This window comes from Archocentrus centrarchus, chromosome 16 (assembly GCF_007364275.1).
Source record: "Archocentrus centrarchus isolate MPI-CPG fArcCen1 chromosome 16, fArcCen1, whole genome shotgun sequence".
Lineage (NCBI taxonomy): Eukaryota > Metazoa > Chordata > Actinopteri > Cichliformes > Cichlidae > Archocentrus > Archocentrus centrarchus.
In genome coordinates, this window is record NC_044361.1 from 34885314 (window position 1) to 34910571 (window position 25258).

The 25258-nt window shown below is 44.2% G+C and overlaps 1 protein-coding gene across 2 annotated transcripts; it reads left to right on the forward strand.

Annotated features, from left to right (window-relative positions):
- The first annotated feature begins 1280 nt into the window (after positions 1-1280).
- On the forward strand, positions 1281-24560 carry LOC115794181 (protein asteroid homolog 1-like). Of its 2 annotated transcripts, none has more exons than XM_030749528.1 (6): positions 1281-1429; positions 16593-17410; positions 19450-19758; positions 19958-20162; positions 20701-20845; positions 23705-24560. In XM_030749528.1, exons 1-6 carry the CDS (start codon positions 1303-1305, stop codon positions 24102-24104), a joined length of 2004 nt encoding a protein of 667 aa, XP_030605388.1. In that variant the 5' UTR covers positions 1281-1302; the 3' UTR covers positions 24105-24560. The 2 variants fall into 2 exon arrangements, with proteins under 2 accessions (XP_030605388.1, XP_030605389.1); XM_030749529.1 differs by having other exon boundaries at positions 19453-19758.
- Positions 24561-25258: the final 698 nt, after the last annotated feature.

A 25258-nucleotide genomic window follows, 5' to 3' on the forward strand; every position in this document is an offset into this window, starting at 1 on the left:
ATTCAAATGTTGTGCTAGCACGATAATGTTCATTACAGATTACAGCGAGTGCAGCTTGGCTCTATTCCAGCTTCAGCTGACATGAAGCTGTATCTGTTTCTTTATGTTCCGTAGATACTTTCAGTTAATTTTTTTTTTTTTTTAGTGCCTATAAATGATCTAATGGACAGAGTCAACGTCACAGCCACAATAAAATTTGTCTAATGAAACAAAGCTGAGGGCTTTAAAAATAATGCGTTATACTTTGTTTTCTGTGGGTGGGTTGTGACTGTCTGCTGTAGCGCCTCCTAGTGGTATCACTGACGGTAAGACAGTGGTGTTACCTGTACGGTGGGGTGCAGCTGGTGGAGCTTTCAACAGTTCAGTGGCGGCGCCACGGGGAGCGCTAGGGGGTGCTATAGCTCCCCCTGGAAAAGTCATAGCACCCCCCAAGAAAATAGCTTGTGTCTGTGTGTGTTGAGAACTGAAAGAACAAATAATCCTTCATAGCCAGTGGCAGTTCCTGATAGGGGTGACATAGGTAGCCGCTCAGGGATGCTTCTCATCTAGGGCGGCATGACCCCCCCACCCCATGCATTGCGATCGCTGCAGCAGCGCCTACCGCACTACTCCACTGCTAGGACCGCCACTGTTCATAGCACCCTCAGTAAAATGCTTAGCCCCCCCCCCCCCCCCAAGCACATGTAGAAAAATATTTCTGGAGCCGCCACTGCAACAGTTACACCAGTTTAATGATGTGGCCACGCCCCAAAGGTTTGTTTAGCCAATCAACAGTAAATAGAATAATTTGCATATTCAGTGATGACTGGCTGTTAAAAAAAAAAAAAAAAAAAAAAAAAGCTAAATGGTGTAAATGTTTACGCCTTTGCCTCCCGGTGCCTGTAACTGCAGAATGATCCAGGTGATCCAACGACGGCAGAGCCGATCCTGCACAACTCCACACGGTGGCGCCATCTGTACCAAACGGGCCTGAATGTTCAAAAGCCTTAAAAACTTCTCACTCTCCATCAACAGGCTGAACATGCTGCATGACTGCATCCAATAAGAGGAGCGGTGCAGTCAAAGCTGTGAGGAGACAGAAGGCGCGCGGCGCTCACGAGCAAACAGGACCGGCTTGCGGTAATAGGTCACGGCGTGCACGCGCTGCCGTGACGGAATGAAGCAGCTGCCGCTGCCGCTTTCCTCACATCAGCTGATTACAGCTGATGTGAGGAAAGCGAAACTTAAGTAAATAGAAATTGACCGTCGGAGGCGCTATAAGAGCTCCGGAGATGCGCAGTCCGCAGCACAATCACACCCAGGATGGGGGTTCAAGGTCTGGCCACGCTCTTAGACAACCACCGGAGTATTTACCGGGACGTAGAGTTCAGGAGGAGCCGGCTGGTGATCGATGGATCCAACCTGGTTCACCTGCTGTACTTTGAGTCAGGTAAGAAGTGCTCTACAAGATCAGCACTGACGTGACCCGAAAGAAAGTTTTTACTCCAAAAGATTGACTTTGAAATAAATTAAACTTATCAAGTTTCTGCGCTGCGGGTTTATACACACTTTTTTCTGATTTAGTTTATTACTACAACTACTTCATTACTACTACTACTACTACTACAACTACTTTATTACTACTACTACAAACAGGCGACCAGTAAGCAAACAGAAGTATGAGCAGCAAAAAGTACTTAAAGTATTCCTGAAGTACCGAATGTCCCGTTTTAAAACCTCCGGTGAGCTTTCAGGTGTTTGACCGTTTATTCTGGTGACTGTGTGTGTTTGTGTGTGTGTGTGTGTGTGTGTGCGTGTGTGCGCACAGTGGTGTGTCGTAAATAGGTTTCATATTTTTTTATAATCTTGGCTCGGGCTCAGGTGAACGTTTTCAGAATGTTCTTCTTTACATTTTGTTACATCCCCAACAGAAGTCCAGGGGTGAGGGGAGTAACATAAGGCTGGATGGAAGAACATAAAGAGGCCTTTTAGGATGGTTTAAAGCTTTATTGCCCAGATAACATTGGGGAAGCAACATAAATGATTTCAGTGAGAGCCAAGGCCAACATAAACAAAACAACCCTAAACTGGAAAAAGAAAACTCCATCAACTACATAACTAAACAACAAAAAAGTACAAACCTGCACCTCAGCTCCCTGACAAACAACAAAAACAGGAGAAAAAAGTGGGCATCAAAAGAAAATGGCAGCTCTCCCCTACCAGCTTCCATAGGGCACTAAAATAGACAAAGAAAAATTAACAAGGCAAACCATTAACCAAAAACACAGCATAAGCAAATGGATCACTTCCAATGCACATGGTGCACTAATCACCACCCCATGTCCATAGGGCCTGAGGTGCAGCTGCAGCCAGCTTATATAGGCCCTGCTGGGCAGTAATTGGCTGCAGGTCCCAGGCTCCAAGCCAATGACAGCATGACAGCAGGAGTCAGGGCTTGGGAAGGGCAGATCCCACACAGCAGGTCCTGGATAGTGATGTTCGATCCCACAGATTTCCTTTCTGATCCAATACTGAGTAAAATTCAAGCTGGTATCGGTGATACCAAACCAATACCAATACTTTGTGCAAAAATCTTAAATGAAATAAAATCACAGGGCAAAACAAATGATGGGGCTATTCAACGCTGATTGCTTAGTCTTATTTAGAGTCTTTCCAAATAGCCTACAATACCGTAATACAAACAAAAATTCCAGTCACTGGGTGACTCAATTTAAAATTGCCAGTAAAACATTTTAATAAATAAATGCCACAATAATTGCATGTTTATTGATATACCTATATTTTAAAATGATCATTTAACAAATAACACAAAGTAGATTGATAATACATAATATGAGATATATTTTATTGGTAAAATGTTATTTTTTGATTCATCTTTTCTAGTATATAGTTTTTATATTTCACCATAGCAGTTTTTATCACAATTACTCTGTATTATTTAATGACTCCTATTAATCCACTTTCAGTTATCTTACACTTTAGGAAAGCTTACTTGAATAAATCTCGTCTTTTTTACCTCTGTGGGATTATCTCACGTAGGCATGTTACAAATATTACTCCAAGCTGAAATCATGCAGCTGTGTGCTGAAGCATGTGTTTATTTCCTTATTTATACAATCTTAATTAATCTGTCCAACTCAAACAGTGACCGTACTTATCGCCCCTTAAAACTCTACATCAGGGGTATTCAACTCCAGGCCTCATGGACCGGTGTCCTGCAGGTTTTAGATGTGTCCCTGATCAAACACACCTGAATCAAATGGCTGAATTACCTCCTCACTATGCAGTCAAGTTCTCCAGAGTCCTGCTAATGACTTCTATATTTGACTCAGGTGTGTTGAAGCAGAGACACATCTAAAACCTGCAGGACACCGGCCCTCAAGGCCTGGAGTTGAATACCCCTGCTCTACATTTCCTTTCTCTGTACCTGGATAGTACCTGCCTGCAACACCAAAGGACTCCGCCAGAGAGGTTCTTCCTGCCCAAACAGCAGCACCTGACATTTGGCTCTCCTCCTCTGTCCGTCTTGTCATGTATGCCTGATATTCAGTATTGTGGTGTATTCTGAGTTGTTTAATGAGGTTTGTTGTGTTACCACAACTTCTCACTGTTTTCCCACAAACAGTTTGCCTCTTGGCTATTTGTGGAGCTAAAATAGCTCCATGCTTGTCTATGTTTGAGTGAGTGAGCAGCAGCAGCACGCTGTGCTTGGGCATTACGCCCTCATGCATTACACACTTACCAGGCGGAAGAAAAAGTAGTTCCCATCAACCCCATCTCATTTAGGCAAGATCTCAATAATTTAGTTACTTTCTAATGTGTTCTTGTTAAGATACATTATCTTAAATGACTGAAGTATTGAAAGTATCGATACTTGGATTTGAGAATCGATTTTAAAGCATAAAGGTCTGGTATCGGAAATATCGATATTTCAGTATCGATCCGCACATCACTAGTCCTGGAAGCAGCAGAGCAGTCATTACGCCAATGTCAACAGTCTCTTAGGGGAAGGTAACACCCCCACCCATAAGAACAAACATGAACAGTATGTTTGTTAACCATAACACACAAATCACACTCACGAGAGGGCATCTGCCACCACATTGTCACACCCTGTTTCGTTTAATGAGGCGGTTGTAGTTCTGACAGGTTAAGGCCCACTTCAGACGCTGGTTGTTGTACATACATGACAGGAACACATGATCCATGTAAACTTCCACAGGTTGTGATGTTGAACCCACATAGACTTCAAATTGTTAAAGTGTAAGGAGCATGGCCAAGGTTTTCTTCTCAGTTGTTGAATACTTCTGTTGGTGCTTGCTGAACTTACGGGAGAAGTAGCATACTGGATGGCTCACTCCTGTGGAATCGTCCTGACGTACAGCTCCCACTCCTGCATCACCAGCCTCCACCTCCAACTTAAAAGGCTTGGAAAAGTCTGGAGCAGCATGGACAGGTGAGCTGGACAACAGGAATTTGGCACATTCACAGGCATGCTGACAGTCAACGGTCCAGGCAAACGGCTGCTCTGGACTGTACAGGCCAGTCAACCGGACCACTACTCAGGAAAAATTGCTGCAGAAACATAGGTAGTAGCCAGCTGTCCCAAGGAATCTATGCAGCCCAATATCCAATTTCTGGGCACTTGATAAGTGGGACAAATATGTAGGCAGGACTAGTAGTAGTAGTAAACAAGTAAGCAGTAAGAAATATGTGCACAACTTCTGCCAACTCTTTGTGACATAGGAGTAAAACATTTAGTCAAAGAGGGGTCAGCTCTCTGGGCAGCAGTGAGGGCATCATGTGTTATAGGCAATATTAACAAAGGTGTGCTGGGGGGTTTCACTTCTAAAACCTGTTTCGACTCCACATGCTCTGTAGTTCCAGACATGTTGTCATTTGAACCTGATAAGGTTTCTTGATCCATCTGTAGCGCTCCCCGTAAATAGAAATATTAATAGGGGTAGGGCTTTTGGGTTCTTATGCTATATTCACTATGTTTTAACCCTGATTAAGTCAGTGTCAATTTAAGCCTTGGATTTAGGTTACACAGTACCAATAAAACATTTCGAAACACACTTTTCAGATGAAATGGTTTCTATTTATCTATAAGCTATAAACAAACTCACGGCACTCAAGTTTTAAGAAACAATATGAACAGATTTACTTAAAACTATTAGTTTTGATCAAAAGATAGAAAAAACAAATACAATTACATTAAACGGTCTTCAACATTTAACTGACTCGAACCCCTTTGTATAAAGTCACAACCAATATCATATGTGGGCCCACATACACACACACACACACCTAAAGCCGGCAAACTCAAAATTACTTAAAACCAAATAAAACGTTGCAGGCCTGGTTCGTGGCTAGTGTACGTGGAGGCCCAAAACACAATGGCCGTTTCACTCGTTAATGAGCCAAAATAAATGGGTGGTACCTTAGTATTTTGGTTGCTGGTCTGTAATCCAACAGTCAGGTAATTGCTCTGAAGCAGATCCTTCTCACCTCACCGGCACAGCAGAGTCCACCGTCTCCTCGCTCACCTCGCTTCCAGAACAGGTACAGATGAGGCTCTGTCAATCCTCGAGCAGGGTATTTACTCCGTTCCCGGTCTGAAAACAGTCTTTCCCCTCTCGCACAGTTCAACTGGGTTAGTCCAACTATACGCAAACAGTCTGTACACTTGTAGTGTGCTGACTCAATGCTATCAAGCTCGTTAGCTTAGCCGTAGCACACGCGCTAACGCTCGGGCTAACATTAGCATACGGGCCACAGTCATACACAGTCTTTGACAGAAGAATTGGCCATCCCTCTCGTCCTCGCAACAGGAAGAACTTGTGCTCTAACGACAGATTGTCGAGCAGACAGTCCCACAAGAAACACAAGAATCCCCGCTTCTGTGTACTTAGCCTTAAAACTCGCTTCTGTCCTGTTTCGACACACTCGTTCTTACTGTAGCTCCTCTCCTTCTCTCTCCCTCTCTTACTCTTGACACTCCCTCTGCCCTCTCTTACTCACGCATTAACCCCATAAATGCTGGTTCAAACAGTTCTTTGTCACACTTCACATTTTTTAAAAAATAACCAAACAAACAAATTACAGTATTAAATGTATTTAAACCTTTCATTACATAAATAACAGTTTTTAACTGAAACATTTATATATTAACTGGATTTGAACAATCGCTTTTAAACTAAACCAAACACATTTTCTAACCGGGTTACACCCTCCCCCATCTAAATGGTTTTGATGTCCTCATCAAACAAAATGTACTCAACTTTTAAAATAAGCTCGAGGTAAAGGGTGCATTAGCTACATTCAATTAGCTCTGGCCAATCTTAATGATAACACCTCTATGCACTATGGTGATCGGCTTGTCTTTTGACATACCAGGCTCATCATAAGTTAATCTGATGACTGGTTTCACTGTTCTTTTTGGACGAGCTACAGGTTTGCTAACCATTTCTGGGCTAGAAATTTGAGCTTCACTGTGGCAAGGGTTATCAGACTCTGGGTCTCTTCCTTCCTCAGGAACTGAATCTTGATCGCCATCTTCATCCATGCTGTGGGTTTCCTCCTCCCAGCTGTCATCCTGGATGGGGTCTGATGGTCTCGCAGTTTCTCTTTCCTTTTGCAGGATTTCTTTCAGGAGAGTACTGTAATGTTTCTCAGGACCATAATACTCCACATCTGAAGAGGAATCTTCACTCTCCTGCAACTTTTGAAGAATTTCCTGAGCTTCAGGCGAGGCTTTCTTTGATCTCCTGTGTGTCTTAGGTCTTGTCGTTGTTTGGACATGGGAAACGTCCTCAGTCTCTCCCATCGGCATTCTCACCCGTTGTCCAATCGGCAAGAGATGATCACGATGTAGGGTCTTGACTGGTCCTCCTCCATCTTCAGGTTTCACTTTATACACTGGTAGGTTGGGCATCTTCCCCATCACTACATATGGTATAGGACTCCATCGACTCTCCAGCTTATGTTTCCCTTTCAATCCTAAATTTCTCAGCAACACACGGTCACCGATATCCAGTGTCTGGAATCCCACTCTTTTATCACACAGCCTTTTGTTCCTTTCATGTGTCTTATAGGCAGCTTCAGAGGCAAGCTTGTAAGCACTCTGCAAGTCATCTTTCAACTTAGCCACGTAGCGTGAATGGCCACCCTCGGCTTTGCCATCGGGAGAGGTTCCAAAGCACAAGTCTACAGGAAGTCTTGCTTCTCTGCCGAACATTAAAAAATAGGGCGAGTAGCCTGTGGCATCACACTTGGTACTATTGTAAGCGTGAACCAAGTACCCAATGTGTTTGCTCCACTGCCGTTTCTTCTCAGAGCCCAGGGTTCCCAGCATGGATAGAAGAGTTCTGTTGAATCTCTCGGGCTGCGGGTCTCCCTGAGGGTGATACGGTGTGGTCCGTGATTTCCGAATTCCCATCATGTTCAAGAGCTCTTTGATTAACTGACTCTCAAAATCTCTTCCCTGATCGGAATGTATTCTTGCTGGTAGGCCATAATGTATGAAGTATTTGTCCACTAGGATCTTCGCCACTGTCTGTGCTTTTTGATTCCTGCTTGGGAAAGCTTGAGCATAGCGTGTAAAGTGGTCAGTCACTACTAATACATTGCTTATGCCTGCGGAATCTGGTTCCAAGGACAGGAAGTCAATGCATACCAGGTCCATTGGTCCACTGCTCGTGATATGATGTAATGGTGCTGCTCGATGACTTGGGGTCTTTCGAGTGATGCACTCTCCGCAGTTCTTTATGTACTGTTCAACATCATGTGCTAGTTTAGGCCAGAAAAACCTGGTCCTCAGCAGGTCTGTAGTTCTGTCTATACCAAGGTGTCCAAGATCATCATGAGTGGCCTTCAGCACAACTCCTCTGAACTCCCTTGGTAAAACGAGTTGAATGAGTTCTTCTCCAGAAGATCGTTTACTTAATCGGTGGAGTAACCCATCTTTCATCATCAGTTTCCCCATCTCTTTTTTGAAAAAAGACCGTTCTGGACTGGAGTCATTCTCCTTAGACCATTTGCCACCTTTTACTGCTTGGATGACAGATCTCATGACTTCATCCTCTTCCTGAGCTTTTATCAGCTCCTGCTTTGACATTTGTCCTAGTGATTGCAACTCCAGGTGCATTGGGAAAGCGTATATGTCTGGAACACAATCAGGAGAGGCTCCCAACTGGTCCACATATCTTGTCGGATTGCGGGTAGTCCCATGGATGCAGATTCGTTTGCAGATGGACTTCACACCAGTCTGAGGTATGGTCTCCCAATCCTCAGCACTCTCATCAGGCATGTTCCTTGAGAGCAGATCGGCATCTATGTTGTGTCTGCCTGGTCGGTACTGTACCTCAAAGTCATAGGTGGATAAGGCAGAGAGCCATCTGTGCCCTACCGCACTGAGCTTTGCTGTTGAGAGTATGTACGTGAGGGGGTTGTTGTCTGTACGTACCGTGAACTTGGCCCCATACAAATAATCATGGAATTTATCCACGACAGCCCACTTAAGGGACAGAAACTCCAACTGGTGAATGGGGTAGTTCTTCTCTGATGACGTAAGCTTCCTACTGGCGAAAGCCACAGGCCTCAGACCCTCTCTGTGCTCCTGATAGAGAACTGCTCCAAGCCCTTTTAAGCTGGCATCTACATGCAAGATGTACGGCTTGTTGGGATCTGCAAAAGCCAAGACCGGTGCATGAGTGAGGCAGAAAATAATCTTGTGGAATGCCTCTGTGCAAGACTGATCCCACCTGTCACCAAATGGCTCAGACGTCTTAAGGTAAGTCTTGGTATGAGCTTTGTCTTGCTTCTTGCCCATCTGGGTTGGGGCATAGCCTTTGGTTAGGTCTGACAACGGCCTGACGATGGCTGCGTAGTTGGCTATGAATCGTCGGTAATAGCCACAGAACCCTAAGAAAGATTGGAGAGCTTTCAGGTGAGTAGGCTGTGGCCAGTTTGTAACTGCTTCTATTTTGGCTGGGTCAGGCGATACACCATCAGCCGATACAATGTGTCCAAGGTATTTTACCTTTGGCTGGCAGAACTGGCATTTGTCGACTGAGATCTTCAGTCCAACTTCTGCCAGACGATCCAGAACTTTCAGGAGTCTCTCCTCATGCTCTTCCAACGTTCTGCCAAATACAATCAGGTCATCAAGGTAGACGAGGACCTCAAGCAGATTCATGTCACCCACCGCCTTCTCCATCAAACGTTGGAAGGTGGCTGGGGCTCCGGTTATCCCTTGTGGCATCCGCTCAAACTGGAAGAACCCCAGTGGGCAGATGAATGCCGTCTTTTCCTTGTCTTCCTCAGCCATTGCTATTTGGTAATAGCCACTCCTTAGATCAAGTACAGAGAACCATTTGCTCCCGTTCATTGAGTCCAGCACATCATCTATGCAAGGTGTTGTGTACTGATCGGGGATGGTTCGGCTGTTCAACAACCGGTAGTCGATACACATCCGTATGGCTCCATTCTTTTTGCGAACAATCACGATCGGAGATGCATAAGGGCTACGGGACTCTTTTATGATGCCAGCACGCAGCAGTTCTCGGAGGTGCTTTCTCACATCTTCTATGTCAGCTGGAGCTAGGCGACGTGAGCGCTCCCTGAACGGCCGTGGATCTGACATCCGGATCGTGTGCTCTACTCCCTTTGCTAGTCCAACATCAAGCTCATTTAGAGAGAACACCTGGGACCTTGTCGATAACTTTTGCCGGAGTCTCTCCTTCCACTCCTCCGACACAGGTGAGTCTCCGAAGTTGATCAGATCAGCGTCAAACTCTGTGGCAGCTGACTTGGAAGGAGTGAGAGAAGTGACTTCATCTGTCAGATACATATGTCCAATGACGGTTCCCACGGGTAGGACGGTCTCAGTCAAGGACTCATTCCGAACCCAGATCCTAAAATGGTTAATGTTCACTTCCTCGCTAGGCACTACCATAGGCTGAAGTAGTACACCGCCTGGGAGTGGCGCTTCAGCAGAGGCATCAACCATCAGGATTTCATGGTCGATGTGATGCTTGTACTCGACTTTGCAGACTGCTCTGCAGTCTCCACCAGGGGGCAGAGTCAGTGGGCCAGGGCCTTGCCATGTCACACAGCCAACATCATCCTCCACTTCAAGGGCTGTCGCCATACCAGGAAGTATTAGCTCTGTGTCTTTACAAGATGCTTGTATGCCCAATGTCTGGGTGATGTCAATGCCATTGTCCCTGCATTGCTGCACAAGACGTCTGATGTGACTGGCATTGGTCCCCACAATAACAGGAGTCTGATCTGCAGTTCGAGGCTGGGGGCAAATAAGAGCAAGAACTGTAACAGTCTGGTCGGCTCCAGAAATTTTTGCTGGATATTCGAAATCAACCACCACATACCCACGGTAAGGATAGCTGAGTGTTGATTCACTTAGCCCCCACAGGGCTAGACCAGATACTGGGTGAATTGGGACATCAGACAGGTGAGTTTGATACCAAGACTCAAAGATGATGGTGACTTGAGAGCCACTATCTAGCAAGGCATCACAGGAATTTCCATTTACTTTTACAGGCACTATACTGGGTGGGCCAATCAGACCTTCAGGAATGTCCACCTGCTGTAGTGTGGTAACAGCACTTTTCTTTGCCCCACAGTTAACTTCACTAATGGGGATGTCGCCTTTCCCTTTTGTCACCTTTAAAGCGTGGATTAGCTTTTTGATGACCTTGGCCTGATTTTCAGGGTTTCGACACTTTGTAGCAAAATGTCCATTTTCTCCACAGCGATAGCAGAAATTATCCTCTGACCTTTTCGTCTGTGTTTTCCGAGCATGTGTAGCAGGTCCAGAAATCTCCAGGGCTGAAACTAAAGCAGGATGTTCTGACTTCTTGTTGTTAGCTTTCTGTTTCAATCGTCTCACTTGTTTTTTTAAGGCATTCAGCTCCGCATTGGGCCTGTTCTCTGGACCAAAAGATGTACTTACAGGTGTAGCCTCTGTGTACTCATCTCTGACGTGAACTGGTTTGGTTGCTACTGATGCAAACATTGACTTAAGTTCTTTGATTTCAGCCTTTAATTTCTGAATCTCAGTTTGCTTTGTGTCCACTTCAAGATTAGCCTGTACTTGGTGTACTGAGGTGCTGAGCTTCTTTCTGGATGCTTCGTACTCCTCTTCAGTGCGAATCTCAGTCAGAAGCTGCAGAAAGTTTGGTGGTGCTTTTTTCCTTTCTCTCAATCGCAGCTGGATCAGCATTAAGTCTGAGGCAATAGCACCCCTTAGCAGTTGCTCAAGTCGTGCTTTATCCATGTCGCTAGCAGGGAGGCCTCCTTTTTGAATCACCTTAGCTAGTAGCCGCTCTAAACGTTTGAGGAAATCTGATAATTTCTCTCCTTGTTGCTGTTGCATCAATCGGAAGGCAAAATAGAGATCATCCCCAGACTCCGCACTTCCAAACGCACTTTCAAGGGCATCCAAACACTCTTTTGGGGTGGCATCGGGGTTGGCATGCCGCACTGCTTTTATGATTTCTAGCGCGGGCCCTTTTAGGCTTCCCATCAGCCTGCGTCTTTTCTCCCTGTCAGAGCACTCGGACTCCTCCACCATAATCCATGCTTGCTCTAGCCAGTGGTCAAACGGTTCCTCACCTGGCGGGGTTGGCAGAGCTCCTGAGAACATGCGTAGTCGGCAATGGCTCCCACCATCAGCTGGTTTTGTGGTCTTCTCCAACAAATCACCAACAACACGAAGGATAGATTCAGTGGAGCTTGTGGGCGGGGATGCACTAGGGAATAAGGATTTTAGGTCCTCCATTGTTTTTCCTTCAGCCTGCAGCAAGCCCTTTAGTTTAGTATTAAACTTGTCAGCAGCTGCCTCCACTTCTCTTATGATGATAATAGGCCATGCCTCTCCACCATCACTAGGGACCACTTCAGGAGGAACACTCCCTTCCTTAATAGTCTCTCTACTCTCGCACAAGACCATCCGACAATTTAGTCTAGCACAAAAGTTCCTCCCACGGACACGCACCCGTCCAAGTGACTTGATAGTTTGAAGGGTTTCTTCAATGACACTGATCTCCACTTCTTCTGGGACGAAGGTCATCAGCGCATGAGTCTCATCGACACCCTCACCACGGCACCAGCTCTTTAGCTCTGACACTAATTCAGTTTTATCCATTTTATAAATATCTGTAAGTGAGCTTTGCAATTTAGCTTAGACTTAGTTTAGCTGAGAAATCCAAGACTTATCCCAGCGGTGCCTCCATTTTATGTAGCGCTCCCCGTAAATAGAAATATTAATAGGGGTAGGGCTTTTGGGTTCTTATGCTATATTCACTATGTTTTAACCCTGATTAAGTCAGTGTCAATTTAAGCCTTGGATTTAGGTTACACAGTACCAATAAAACATTTCGAAACACACTTTTCAGATGAAATGGTTTCTATTTATCTATAAGCTATAAACAAACTCACGGCACTCAAGTTTTAAGAAACAATATGAACAGATTTACTTAAAACTATTAGTTTTGATCAAAAGATAGAAAAAACAAATACAATTACATTAAACGGTCTTCAACATTTAACTGACTCGAACCCCTTTGTATAAAGTCACAACCAATATCATATGTGGGCCCACATACACACACACACACACCTAAAGCCGGCAAACTCAAAATTACTTAAAACCAAATAAAACGTTGCAGGCCTGGTTCGTGGCTAGTGTACGTGGAGGCCCAAAACACAATGGCCGTTTCACTCGTTAATGAGCCAAAATAAATGGGTGGTACCTTAGTATTTTGGTTGCTGGTCTGTAATCCAACAGTCAGGTAATTGCTCTGAAGCAGATCCTTCTCACCTCACCGGCACAGCAGAGTCCACCGTCTCCTCGCTCACCTCGCTTCCAGAACAGGTACAGATGAGGCTCTGTCAATCCTCGAGCAGGGTATTTACTCCGTTCCCGGTCTGAAAACAGTCTTTCCCCTCTCGCACAGTTCAACTGGGTTAGTCCAACTATACGCAAACAGTCTGTACACTTGTAGTGTGCTGACTCAATGCTATCAAGCTCGTTAGCTTAGCCGTAGCACACGCGCTAACGCTCGGGCTAACATTAGCATACGGGCCACAGTCATACACAGTCTTTGACAGAAGAATTGGCCATCCCTCTCGTCCTCGCAACAGGAAGAACTTGTGCTCTAACGACAGATTGTCGAGCAGACAGTCCCACAAGAAACACAAGAATCCCCGCTTCTGTGTACTTAGCCTTAAAACTCGCTTCTGTCCTGTTTCGACACACTCGTTCTTACTGTAGCTCCTCTCCTTCTCTCTCCCTCTCTTACTCTTGACACTCCCTCTGCCCTCTCTTACTCACGCATTAACCCCATAAATGCTGGTTCAAACAGTTCTTTGTCACACTTCACATTTTTTAAAAAATAACCAAACAAACAAATTACAGTATTAAATGTATTTAAACCTTTCATTACATAAATAACAGTTTTTAACTGAAACATTTATATATTAACTGGATTTGAACAATCGCTTTTAAACTAAACCAAACACATTTTCTAACCGGGTTACACATCGTTGATGACAAAAATGAATCTGCTAAATCTTCCTCTGCCATGCGTCTAGTCTGAACCCTGATAAGAACACTAGCAGAGAAGATGGAGGGGTAGCATGATGACAAATCGTCAGAACTTATTTCTGGGGCGTCTGAGTGTCCAGGTGCAGGATAGACTTTCCCACAGCAATATCATAACCATGATGAGCTCAACACCCTCGATGGGAAAAGAGGGCCTTACTGTAACATCAAAAAACCCACCAACCAACTCGGACCTTACATGTACCTGATGTAGAGCCGCTGGCACGTAACCCATTTCCACCCCTTGCACCAGTGTGGAAGCATGACAGGAGGGTGACTCACTCGAGGGCCAGAGGTGGGAAGTAACGAAGTACAAAAACTTCGTTACTGTACTTAAGTAGATTTTTCAGGTATCTGTACTTTACTTAAGTATTTATTTTTCTGAGTACTTTTTACTTTTACTCCCTACATTTTTACACAAGTATCTGTACTTTCTACTTCTTACATTTTCAAACAGACTCGTTACTTTTTAACACGTCAGAGAGAAGTTTGCATTTCCGGTCAGTGCGCCGTCAAACATCAAACGATCTGAGCCTAAACGGAGGAATAATAACACATAAGAGACAATTGTACTGCGTATCCCCCATCATCGGGGCTTATCTCGTACAAAGGGATTAAATGCGCAAACCCATATAATTAATGTATCATTTATAGCGCTATAATCAGGGGTTACAGCGGGCCGGACCGAGTCCGTAAGTTGCGCTGCGGCACATAAACAGCTTAGCTAGCGCTACTGAAGAGGAGCGAGCATAAAGGGAGTAACGTGTGGCAGGTAAATGCAACGTTTCTAAATGCTCAACAAATATCAGCAAACACACAAAGTGTGTGCAGTTTGTTACACAGTGTGTCTGCTAGCTAAAAGAAGAGCTGCTGCATTTACAGGGAGAGCAAAGAGAGAGAAGTTCAGTCAGAGATGGAGAAAGAGGACAGGAGAGGAAGAAGGGAGGTTAGATTTAAAGGTAAGGACTGGAAAATAAACTGAAGTATGCTGACTTTGTGTAATTCAAAGATTCTATGAAAATACTGCAGTTTAGGTTAGCTTGTTGTACTGTATTTACAGTAAAGCTCTGTGTTGGACTGGAGCACAGTGTTTGTGTTCATGGTCAGAGTTACAGGTTACATCAGTGCAGCAGAGATGAGTTTGAATCAAAGCTGCTGATGCTGAGATTCATTCACTGAGTCCAACATTTATGCAGCCTGTATGCTGTCAGTGTAGGGGATGGAGATCAGCTCAGAGAGCTGTGAAATACTGGGTTACATCTTTGTGAATTCAGTTCATCCACACAGAGCAGTAAACCTCAGAGCAGCAGCAGCAGGTCAGCTGATCACAGCCTGCACACCAACATCATTTACTGGAGCTCACAATAGAAATTTGTGATTCTTCTCCCCATGCAGAGCCACTACAGCTGATCTTAGGGTTCCTCCACCTTCTGAATCCCACTGTAACCCCTGAGTATCCTCATGTTGGTGTTTAGGTGGAGGCACAGTCACCCTCTACTATGGAGGACACAGAGAATAGAGCTGTGTTTAAATTCCCTTTCACAGTTTGTGTCCTATAACAGATTCAAGCTGAGTGCATTCATTAGGATTAAAATTTAGATTGGAGTAACGTTTGTATTCTCATGTAATATTATTTTATATTATTACAATAATATATAATGAGGTTCGGTTAGTTTTACACAAAAATAGCAGGTAGAAACGTCCTCCAAAGAACTACTTTTACTTTCTTACTTTGAGTACATTTCAGAGCCTGTACTTTTTTACTTTTACTTAAGTAGAGAAGTTGAACCAGTACTTTGACTTTTACTAAAGTATTTTTTAATATAAGTACTTGTACTTCTACTTAAGTACAGAATGTCAGTACTTTTGCCACCTCTGTCGAGGGCAACACATTAGCCAGAATCAAAGACCGAGACCCACCAGTATCTCTCAGGATTCTTATAGGTCGCTCATCCTCTGGCTTACCTGTTAGCGACACAGATCCCCCACATATGAATGGGTCAAAACATGGATCAGGCTTTTCATTCTGTTTCTGTTTTAAGACACTTCATCCCTGACTTCACTTTTCAGTACCAGAAGCTGTAACAACCATATTATATATGTGACCCATGGAACGTGAAGGGCACCTAGTCAGCAAAGTAGGTGCGCACAAATGCCCACCGACCCGACTGACACCATGCTCAACACACACCACATTAATAAAAAGGAGTGAACCGTAGGCATGCATTCAGTTCATGAGGGATGAAGTTTAATATATAAATGCACAATTATCACAAATAAAAGCTTTATTTAAAAGAAGATAAATGCTTAAAAAAAAAAGAAAAGAAACAGTGCTGCAGTAGCCAAAAACGTAGAGATGATTTGCGGCGGGAATTTTAAAAACAAACAAACAAAGAAACCCCCAATGGTTGACACAAAGAACACAGTGGGTAGGTGCTCACCTTGCAGCCGGAGGGTTGCTGGTTCAAACCCCTGTCCCTGTGCTGCGTTGTGTCCTTGGGCAAGACACTCAAACCAACAGTAGCGCCGGTCTTTGGCTGCATGACTGCAGATGCTCGTCTCTGGATGAGTGATCTTGAACGATCATTTCGTTGTGTGCACAATGAGTTGAATCTAATCTACTGAAGCCTTTAACATGCTGAGGTAAACACAGTGAATCACCAAAGTTATAACTGAGTCAAAGTACGAAATATTTGTTTGAATCCATTATCAGACATCCTAAAAATGGAGCTTTTCACCATGTGGGAAACATCACGTATTACTCAGACTGTCTCAGACATGTAATACCAGCAACCTCTCAACATTGTTTGACCTTCCTGCCATCTTTGTGAGCTTCATGATGCTCAAAGATGGAGTTTTTGTATGACCATTCTGGTCCCAGTCAACCAGATTGGTCCCCACATACAAAGCCATTACTCAGCACTGATTTTTAACGGTGAGTCTGTTTGTTGTGTTTCTGGTTCAGGTCTGGACCAGAATCATGGCGGGGAGTATGCTGCCTTTGAAAACCTGATTGAGAGGTTCTTCACAGCCCTCAGAACCTGCGAGGTTGAACCATACGTGGTGCTGGATGGAGGTTCAGACCCCACTGACAAGAAGCTTGAAACTGTGATGCAGAGGGCTGAGCAGCAGATTGAGAAAGCCCATCGAGCAGCAGTGGATGGTGGGAAGGAGAACATCCTGCCAGTGCTGGCCATGTGGGTGTTCAAACAGAGGTTGTTCCGGCTGAAGGTCCCAATCGCTCAGTGCTTTGGTGAGGCTGACCGGGAGATAGCTGCCTTGGCTTATGAATGGCAATGCCCAGTGCTTTCCAATGACAGCGACTTCTACATCTTCAACCTCCCAGCAGGGATGGTGCCCATCTCTTACTTCCAGTGGGCAGATGTGAATCAGAATGGCTCAAAGAGCTACATCCCCTGTAAGAGGTACTACACCTCCAGCTTCTGCATCTATTTTGAAATCCAGCATCAGCTCCTGCCCACCTTCGCTGCCTTGGCAGGGAATGACTATGTGAAGCTGCAGAAGATCAGCTGGGTTCAGTTTGCCCCAAAAGCGAATAAGCCGCTGAGCCGCCTGGTGGGGTTGCTCTGCTGGCTGAAGGACTTTGAGGTGCCTCAGGAAGCCTTGGAGGCAGCAATGGAACTGATGGGAGCAAAGAACCAGAAAAAGGAGAAAATGCTGCAGAGTTTATCAGTGGGGATTGAGGAATACCAACTGCCTCCCAGCTCCCTGACGGAGTTCTTCAAGCATGGGGTTGTTCCTCAGTTCCCAGAAGAGAGTCAGGTAATGAATCATGTTTGCGGCATATGTTTCTTTATTGAGGTCCACTGCAGAGACCCAATGTCTCACAACCTGGAGTCCAAAAAGCCAGTTCTGTTTTTCCCATAGACAGTATGAACGATGGGCAAAGTTACTGTGATGTCACCTGTTGGAAACCATAACATTCTTCTGGCCCAGGTGTTAGCTTACGACTTTTCAATCATTTTATTATTCACTGAGCATTTCCTGAATAATCTTTCTTCCTGAAACACAGAATGACCAAAATTTACACAATGGACTTATTTTTTATATTCAACATCACCCAAAATACATTACTGAGCCCATTAACTCATCTGGAAGGTGTTTATCATTGGCTTCTTTTTGCAACAGCTATCGCCACCTGTTGGCCATTGAAAGAGTGGAGTTAAAAGGGAGCTCCATGTTAGGTTTGGAAACTGTGTCCATCTTTTATAATGTTGGTGGTTATCCCCTGCACACTGATGAAGAACATTGACACAGACTCACCATTATCTGAATCTTTGACCCTTAAAAAGTCTGCTGTTCAATGAAACAATTGTTAAATAAATATCTAGAGCAGGGCTCTTCAACTCCAGGCCTCGAGAGCCCCTGTCCTGCAGGTTTTAGATGTGTCTCTGGTTCAACACACCTCAGTCAAATATAGAAGTCATTAGCAGGAATCTGGAGAACTTGACTGCATAGTGAGGAGGTAATTGAGCCATTTGATTCAGGTGTGTTGGATCAGGGACACATCTAAAAGCTGCAGGGCAGGGGCTCTCGAGGCCTGGAGTTGAAGAGCCCTGATCTAGAGGATCTAGGATACATGTGAACGCAGGAGGCAGTTTCCTACCCTACATCATACTCTGCCAGTGATTCAAGTTATGGCTGGCTGATCTTCCCAGACCCCGTCTTCACCATATGTTGAATAGACACATGACTCAAGCAAAAACTGGTAAACAGGACTTTGGGGGATTCTTCAGCAGAGTACCTCAGACCTTCTCTAAGTATAACCTGCTGGAAGCATACAATGCTTCATCTCTGAATGGCCTCCAGATACAGGTGGATGATAGTTCAGTTTGAGGTTAGAAAGTTTCCACAGTCAAAAAGGCCTATGTGTTCATCTGTCCATCTTCAGGACCAAGAAGTTAGGGTTACAGATATGGCTAATCATAGGCTTCTATAGGATCTGGCAAACCAGCCTTCCGATTTTTGCGTTGACCATCAGAACTCGCGTTTCAGGATTAATGATGAAGTACCCTAACCCCAAAGCCCGTTCCATCAGAATATGATGATTGCACTGATGTTGATGCCATACAACCAAAGCTGTTGATCTATGTTAGAGCTACATTCACTATTGCTACGAATTGTGTGTAAAGATTGTAGGATAGATTTCAGATGTGAGCAGAAGAAATGATCTTCCTCTGAAGGACGTGTTGGGTCATGATTTTAGGAGTCCACATTTTCCTTTTTGGCCAAAATAAAGTGGATTCAATCCTGTATAAAACTCAATTAAAACCAAAACTTCCAAAAAATCAGTGGGATGAGCAGGATCCAATGCAGGCTGTTTATTAGACATATTGGTTACACAAAACACAGACAAAGACCAGAACACTGACATCAACAGAATCAAGAGTAGAATACACACAAAGAGGGAGAAAGAAGAAAAGAAAAAGGAAAGAGAGAAACAAAGAGACAGAGAAAGATGCAGAAGCAGGAAGAGAAGAGAAGAGAGACAGAGTGGGCACATCATTATATAACTGAGGTTCCAAATTCCCTTCGATGCCCCTCAATTTGCATAAAGTGTCGTCCCCTGAAACCCGATCGGAGACCAATCACCTTTTAGCTCTGCTAACTTCCTTCTCACGTGTACTAAAGAAACACACATCATCAGAGGACCCAATGGTTTATGACAGCGCTTAGCAAACGTTATAAGTGAGTCATAGTAGGATAGTTGCAATACTCAGAGGATCTGTAAATGTAAAAGGTTTCTCAAGGTAAATCCTGCATTTGGAAACTTGATAAAACCTTTGTGTCCTGGTCTTCAGCAGCAGGTGGGTCTCGTCCCAGACTGGATCCAGCTGGCTGTGATGCAGGCCCGGATGACTGCAGACATCCTGGACGTACTGTTGCTGCACAGTATGAGCCTCAGCTCCCCTGTGAGTCACAAAGACCTACCCAGTGTTAATCTGACCTCCAGGCCACTCCGCCAGGTGATGTATGGGCTGCTACTGGGGAAGAAGAAGTCAGTGAAGGTGGAGGAGTGCGACAGAGAGGGCCTCCAGCTGAAATGCACTCCAATCAAACCAATCTTCAGCCAACACACCCAGCAGCTCGAACTCAACTCACTGCATGAGGTGATGATTCTTTTATCCAAAGGAACTCATTGTTATAATTATTACAAATGCTTCCCTCCACTTTCTCATGATTTGTAAACCACAAAAACTTTGGTACAAATTAACTTCTGTTTGTATTTTTAATCATTAGATTTCATTCACCTCAGTGGAGTTAATGAAGTTAAACTTTGTTGTTCCACTTCCACTCCTGCTGTTCCAGGTGGAGCTCTCTGTACGTCTGAAGGTCTTACTTGAGGCTCTCAGGGTGCAAGAGGAACTCCTGAATGTGCTGCCCCCTCAGCTGCGCCTCCCAGTGGCTGTTACCTGTTACTGGTGCATCAGAGCTCGGCCTCCTCCAGACCTGAAGCTGCTGAAGTCATTGGTGCTGGGAATGTGCCTCAAAGACACACTGCGGCTCAGTGCAGGTAATAAACACAACCAGAGGAGGTTTTAAAGAGCTGCAGTTCCTCTGGCTTCCAGCAGAGGCACCAGCAGTGAATCAGTCCCCAAAGAATCCCATGTTAAAAGTTTCCAGCAGAAAGTTTTGGTCTCTGTAGCTAATGTCCCTCTTTATAACAGCAGTATGGGAGTGGGTGCTTCTGTAACTCACCTGCTTATTGGATTAAGGCTTAAGGTTTTCAATATTAGAGTTGTAGACATATCATGGTGTCTTAGACATTGTGATGGATATTTAAATTTTTTGATATAATCTCCAGTTCAGTCCACCCAACAATATAAACCACATTTGTCTATTTTGCGTTACACAATGCAGCACAGAAAGGTTCAAATGTAGATTTAAGAAGCTAGAAGCAGCTAACTTTGATTCTGTAGCTTTCAAACCAGTTTGAGTTCTGATGTTTGATTGTTTTTTCTTGCATTGTGTTTTTGGTGTTGCAGAATTTGTGTTGGTTTTATAAAAGCTTTTAAGTAAATTGACTTCCTTCTGCATGCGTGTTTTTGCAGCTGTGGAGGCTGAAAGTCGTTGCTGTCATCAGAAGGCCGACACGGACGTGGCTCACGCCTTCAGTCAGTGGCAGGTGTGCATGAAGGACAGCATGCACCTGAACCAGCTGCTGGACTTCCCTCTGCCTGAACCAGACACTGCAGGGTGAGAGCAAAAGGCCCGCTCTGTGTCACGCAGGTCTTTAAGAGTTAATTAGATCAGTTAGAGTCATTAAACTGTGTTGGGGCTTTTACAGAAACAGATCTGTCTGCAGGGATCCAAACATGCACATTTTTGGCTTGTTTTTAGTATCAGGTACTGTATAAATTGTAATATGACTTCCTTTATATGACAGTTATAGCTCTGGAAGCTTCAATCACTGCACAGGTGATCACAGGCATAAATCTCAACAACTGAATGTGTGCATATGCAGAAATGTGCAGAGCTGTGTGTTTGTATCGTCCTGTCCTGTAATCACAGTCACTGTAAAAGCCTGATTTCCTCTCCCTCCTGATCATGAATGGATGCAGATGCTCGCCTTTATCGTTAATCCTGTACACAAATCACGTCCTCTGAGCTACGAGAATCATTCAAAGGTGTGAGGATGACTCTGTTGTTGGCAGTCAGCTTCAGGCCAATGAGAGCAGCCACTCCTGGTCCTCAGTGAGTTTGTCTCCTATCTTTAACTAAACTTACTAAGACAAAACAGATGATCACTGATTTCAGAAAACGTTCTCCTCAATGTCACGTCCACTAATGGTCAGCAGGTGGAACCCGTCCATTCTTATAAATATTTGTCTCAAAAATGAACTTTACAGCAGCTTCTGTCATGTTTGAGGAAATTCTTGTTTCATCCTCGATGATCTGATTTCATTGAGCCTTTTTGACTCTGGTTTGTCCTTTTCCTTGGTGTCATGGTTTGGATATTTGTCTGATAGTGAAATTATTAAATGCTCTTACAGGCAGATTGATGAGCCACAGCTGAACCCAGCATCCCTGCTACACACCCAGTTACAGCAGTTTTAAATGCAGAAAGACAGCAGCCGTCACTCAGAGGAATAAGTTATAGCTTTTCCATCCAACATGGAGCAGTCACCTGCTGCACACCAAATCTACCTGCCTACCTGTATAAATAAAAGAAACAGTTATCAAAAGTTATCAGTCAAAAGAACAAAGAAAACACACAAGTTCACCAAAACTGAGACTCTCACTGGAGGAAAGGAAATAATCCTAAATGAGTTCAGAGCAAAGGATCCTGCAGAGGCTTTAAAGAAATATTTGGACCGAACGATTTCACAGTTATTGTTTCAGCTCGTGTCCATAACTGAGGGCAGGAATGCAGATCAACCAGCTTTGCTTTCACACCCAGCTCTGTCCTCACTGTGACAGGCCCGAAAAGCATCCTCCTCATTATCTGTGAACAAGCCTCAGTGACACACGAACTCCTCCCAAACCCAGAAAGGTGAACGCCCTCAGCCTCGCACCTGCTTCATCACGTCACACTCGGCCACAGACAGTCCCAGTGTGGCTGAAGGTCATCACCTGACAAGAATATGTTTGAAAATCTTAGCAGTGAGGTTTAATGGAGGAACTATTTTCTCTCTACTGTTTACATCGACCAGAAGAACAGAAGAAGCCTGCAGTTCTCTAACATTAAAGTCTACATCCAAGAACAGCTTCTTCTTGTAGGTAGATGGAGTCTACTCTCTGTGTTTATACACCACTCTACATTTAATCATTAGTTATTATCATTATTAATCTCTGGCTCTCTACCAAACCCAACTGATCCTGGTTCTGCTGGAGGTTTCTTCCTGTTAAAAGGGAGTTTTTCCTTCCCACTGTCACCAAGTGCTGCTCATAGGGGGTCATTTTGATTGTTGGTTTTCTCTGTATTATTTTAGGGTCTTTACTTTACAGTATAAAGCACCTCGAGGTGACTGTTTGTTCTTATTTGGTGCTATAAGAATTGAATTGAATTGAATTGGTTTTCCTGGTTGGGCTGAACTGGGATCAAATTGTTTGTTGAACTAAACTGAGTTTGACACGACTGCTTCAAACCAGTGTGTCTGTCTGGAATGAGAGCGCTGAAGTTTGTTAAGGGCACGGCAGTAGAGTGGTTAAGATCCTACTTGACCCAGAGAACTTTTAGTATTTCTTTAAATGATTTTAAAACGTCCTGTGCTCCTTTGTTGTGTGGGTGAAATCCAGTTTCTTTCACCTGAGACAGCTCATCAAGATCAAAACTATCTTGTCGAAAGATCGTTTTGAAGCAGTGATCCATGCCTTTGTTACGACCTGGCTGGATTACTGTAACTCTTTGTATTTTGGCGTTAACCGGTCCTCCTTCGCTCATCTTCAGCTGGTCTAGAATGCCGCTGCACGGCTTTTGACTGGAATACGTAAGAGGGAGCACATTAACCCTGTTTTATCTTCATTGCACTGGGTGCCTGTTTATTTTAGAGTTCATTTAAAAAAATTTTATTTGTTTTTAAGTCTTTAAATGTCCTTGCTCCGTCGTACCTCTCTGAGTTACTGCACCTACGCTCCCCCTCCTGCATGCTCAGATCAGCTGACAAACTGCTTTTGGATGTGCCGAGGACTAAGTGGAGGCTTTCCTGTGGCAGCCCCTAAACTGTGGAGCTCGCTGCCATTGCATATTAGACAGGCCTCTTCACTGACCACTTTTAAATCTCTACTTAAGACCCACTTATTTCACCTGGCTTTTGACCAGGTTTGAGATGTTGATTTTAGTCATTGTGTATTTATTTTTATCTGGTTATTTTATACTATTTTATTATTTGACTTATGATAAACTATGTATTTTATTGTTGCTTTTATCTTGTTTGTTGCTTTTTTATATACACTTTTTGTGTACTGTTGTGTCCTGTTTTCGTTGTTCAGCACTTTGGTCAGCGCTTGCTGTTTGTAAAGTTCTTCACAAATAAAATTGGCTTGGCTTATTAAAGGCCTTTTATAGAAAAATAATCCCACAGAGATAACATTCTCCATCTTTATGATTTTCAGGTTATATCAGGGGATGTTGGTCCACCAGCTGGTCCACATGATGAGGACAGGAAGGAGACTGAAGCGCTTTCTGAAGACAGATCAGGCCACTGTGAAGCGATACCGTGACATGCTCTTCATCGTCCACCAGCTTCGAAGTCGCAAGGTGTCAAAGTTCTCAGCGGGCGAGCAGATAGCGAAGGCTCAGCGGCAGCCTCTGAATGACCACACCAACCTGCAGCTGTATGAAGACGAGGACGTGGCGACCGCGATCCGCAGCTTGGCCCGGGTGCAGGAGGAGCTGCAGCTGGATGATCAGCTGATGGTGAAAACTCGATACAGAACCAAGGAGAGAAGAAACCGATGCAACAAAGTGGAACTGACCCGTAAGGAGGAGCGTCGAGGCATCGCCCTCCTCTGACTACCCTGAGCCATCCCTGTGAATGTCTTTACTCGCTGGGTTTTATTTTCCTTTTGCTTCGGTCCACTTTTTAACTTTAAAGATGAATTATAGACGGACTTTATGGCCTCTTGGAAACAGTGCAACAAGCAGCCTCGGTGCATTATTCCCTCTGTTAGCTCCATTTTTGCACCGCCACCTTTTGGGGAAAACATTGAAGGCTTTGTGATGAATATTCTATTTGTCTATTATTCCTGTTTGCTACTGAGCGGCTCATGTTCAGAGGATTTTTTCAGCCTTTGAAAACCAATGTGGGATTTAACATAAAAACAAACAAACCAAAAAAAGGAACTGCACCAATAAAAATGCATTAAAAAGCTGATTTAAATGTACCCCTTTCAAGGTTATCCTCTCTGGCAGTTCTGTCTCTGAGATTTAATTTTATGCTGAAAAATTAAACCTTTGCACATACTGTACTCATCCTGCTCCTTTTCTATTTCTGCTTTCTGCTACTCATATTTAAATGGACAACCTGCTCTGCTGTGAGATGGGATTTACAGTGGGTACAGAAAGTATTCAGACCCCTTTAAATTTTTCACTCTTTGTTTCATTGCAGCCATTTGCTAAAATCAAAAAAGTTCATTTTATTTCTCATTAATGTACACTCAGCACCCCATCTTGACACTCATATTGACTCCATTTCTTCTGATCCTCCTTGAGATGGTTCTACTCCTTCATTGGAGTCCAGCTCTGTTTAATTAAACTGATTGGACTTGATTAGGAAAGGCACACACCTGTCTATATAAGACCTCACAGCTCACAGTGCATGTCAGAGAAAATGAGAATCATGAGGTCGAAGGAACTGCCCAAGGAGCTCAGAGACAGAATTGTGGTTAGGCACAGATCAGGCCAAGGTTACAAAAGAATTTCTGCAGCACTCAAGGTTCCTAAGAGCACAGTGGCCTCCATAATCCTTAAATGGAAGAAGTTTGGGACGACCAGAACTCTTCCTAGACCTGGCTGTCCAGCCAAACTGACCAATCGTGGGAGAAGAGCCTTGGTGAGAGAGGTAAAGAAGAACCCAAAGATCACTGTGGCTGAGCTCCAGAGATGCAGTAGGGAGATGGGAGAAAGTTCCACAAAGTCAACTATCACTGCAGCCCTCCACCAGTCGG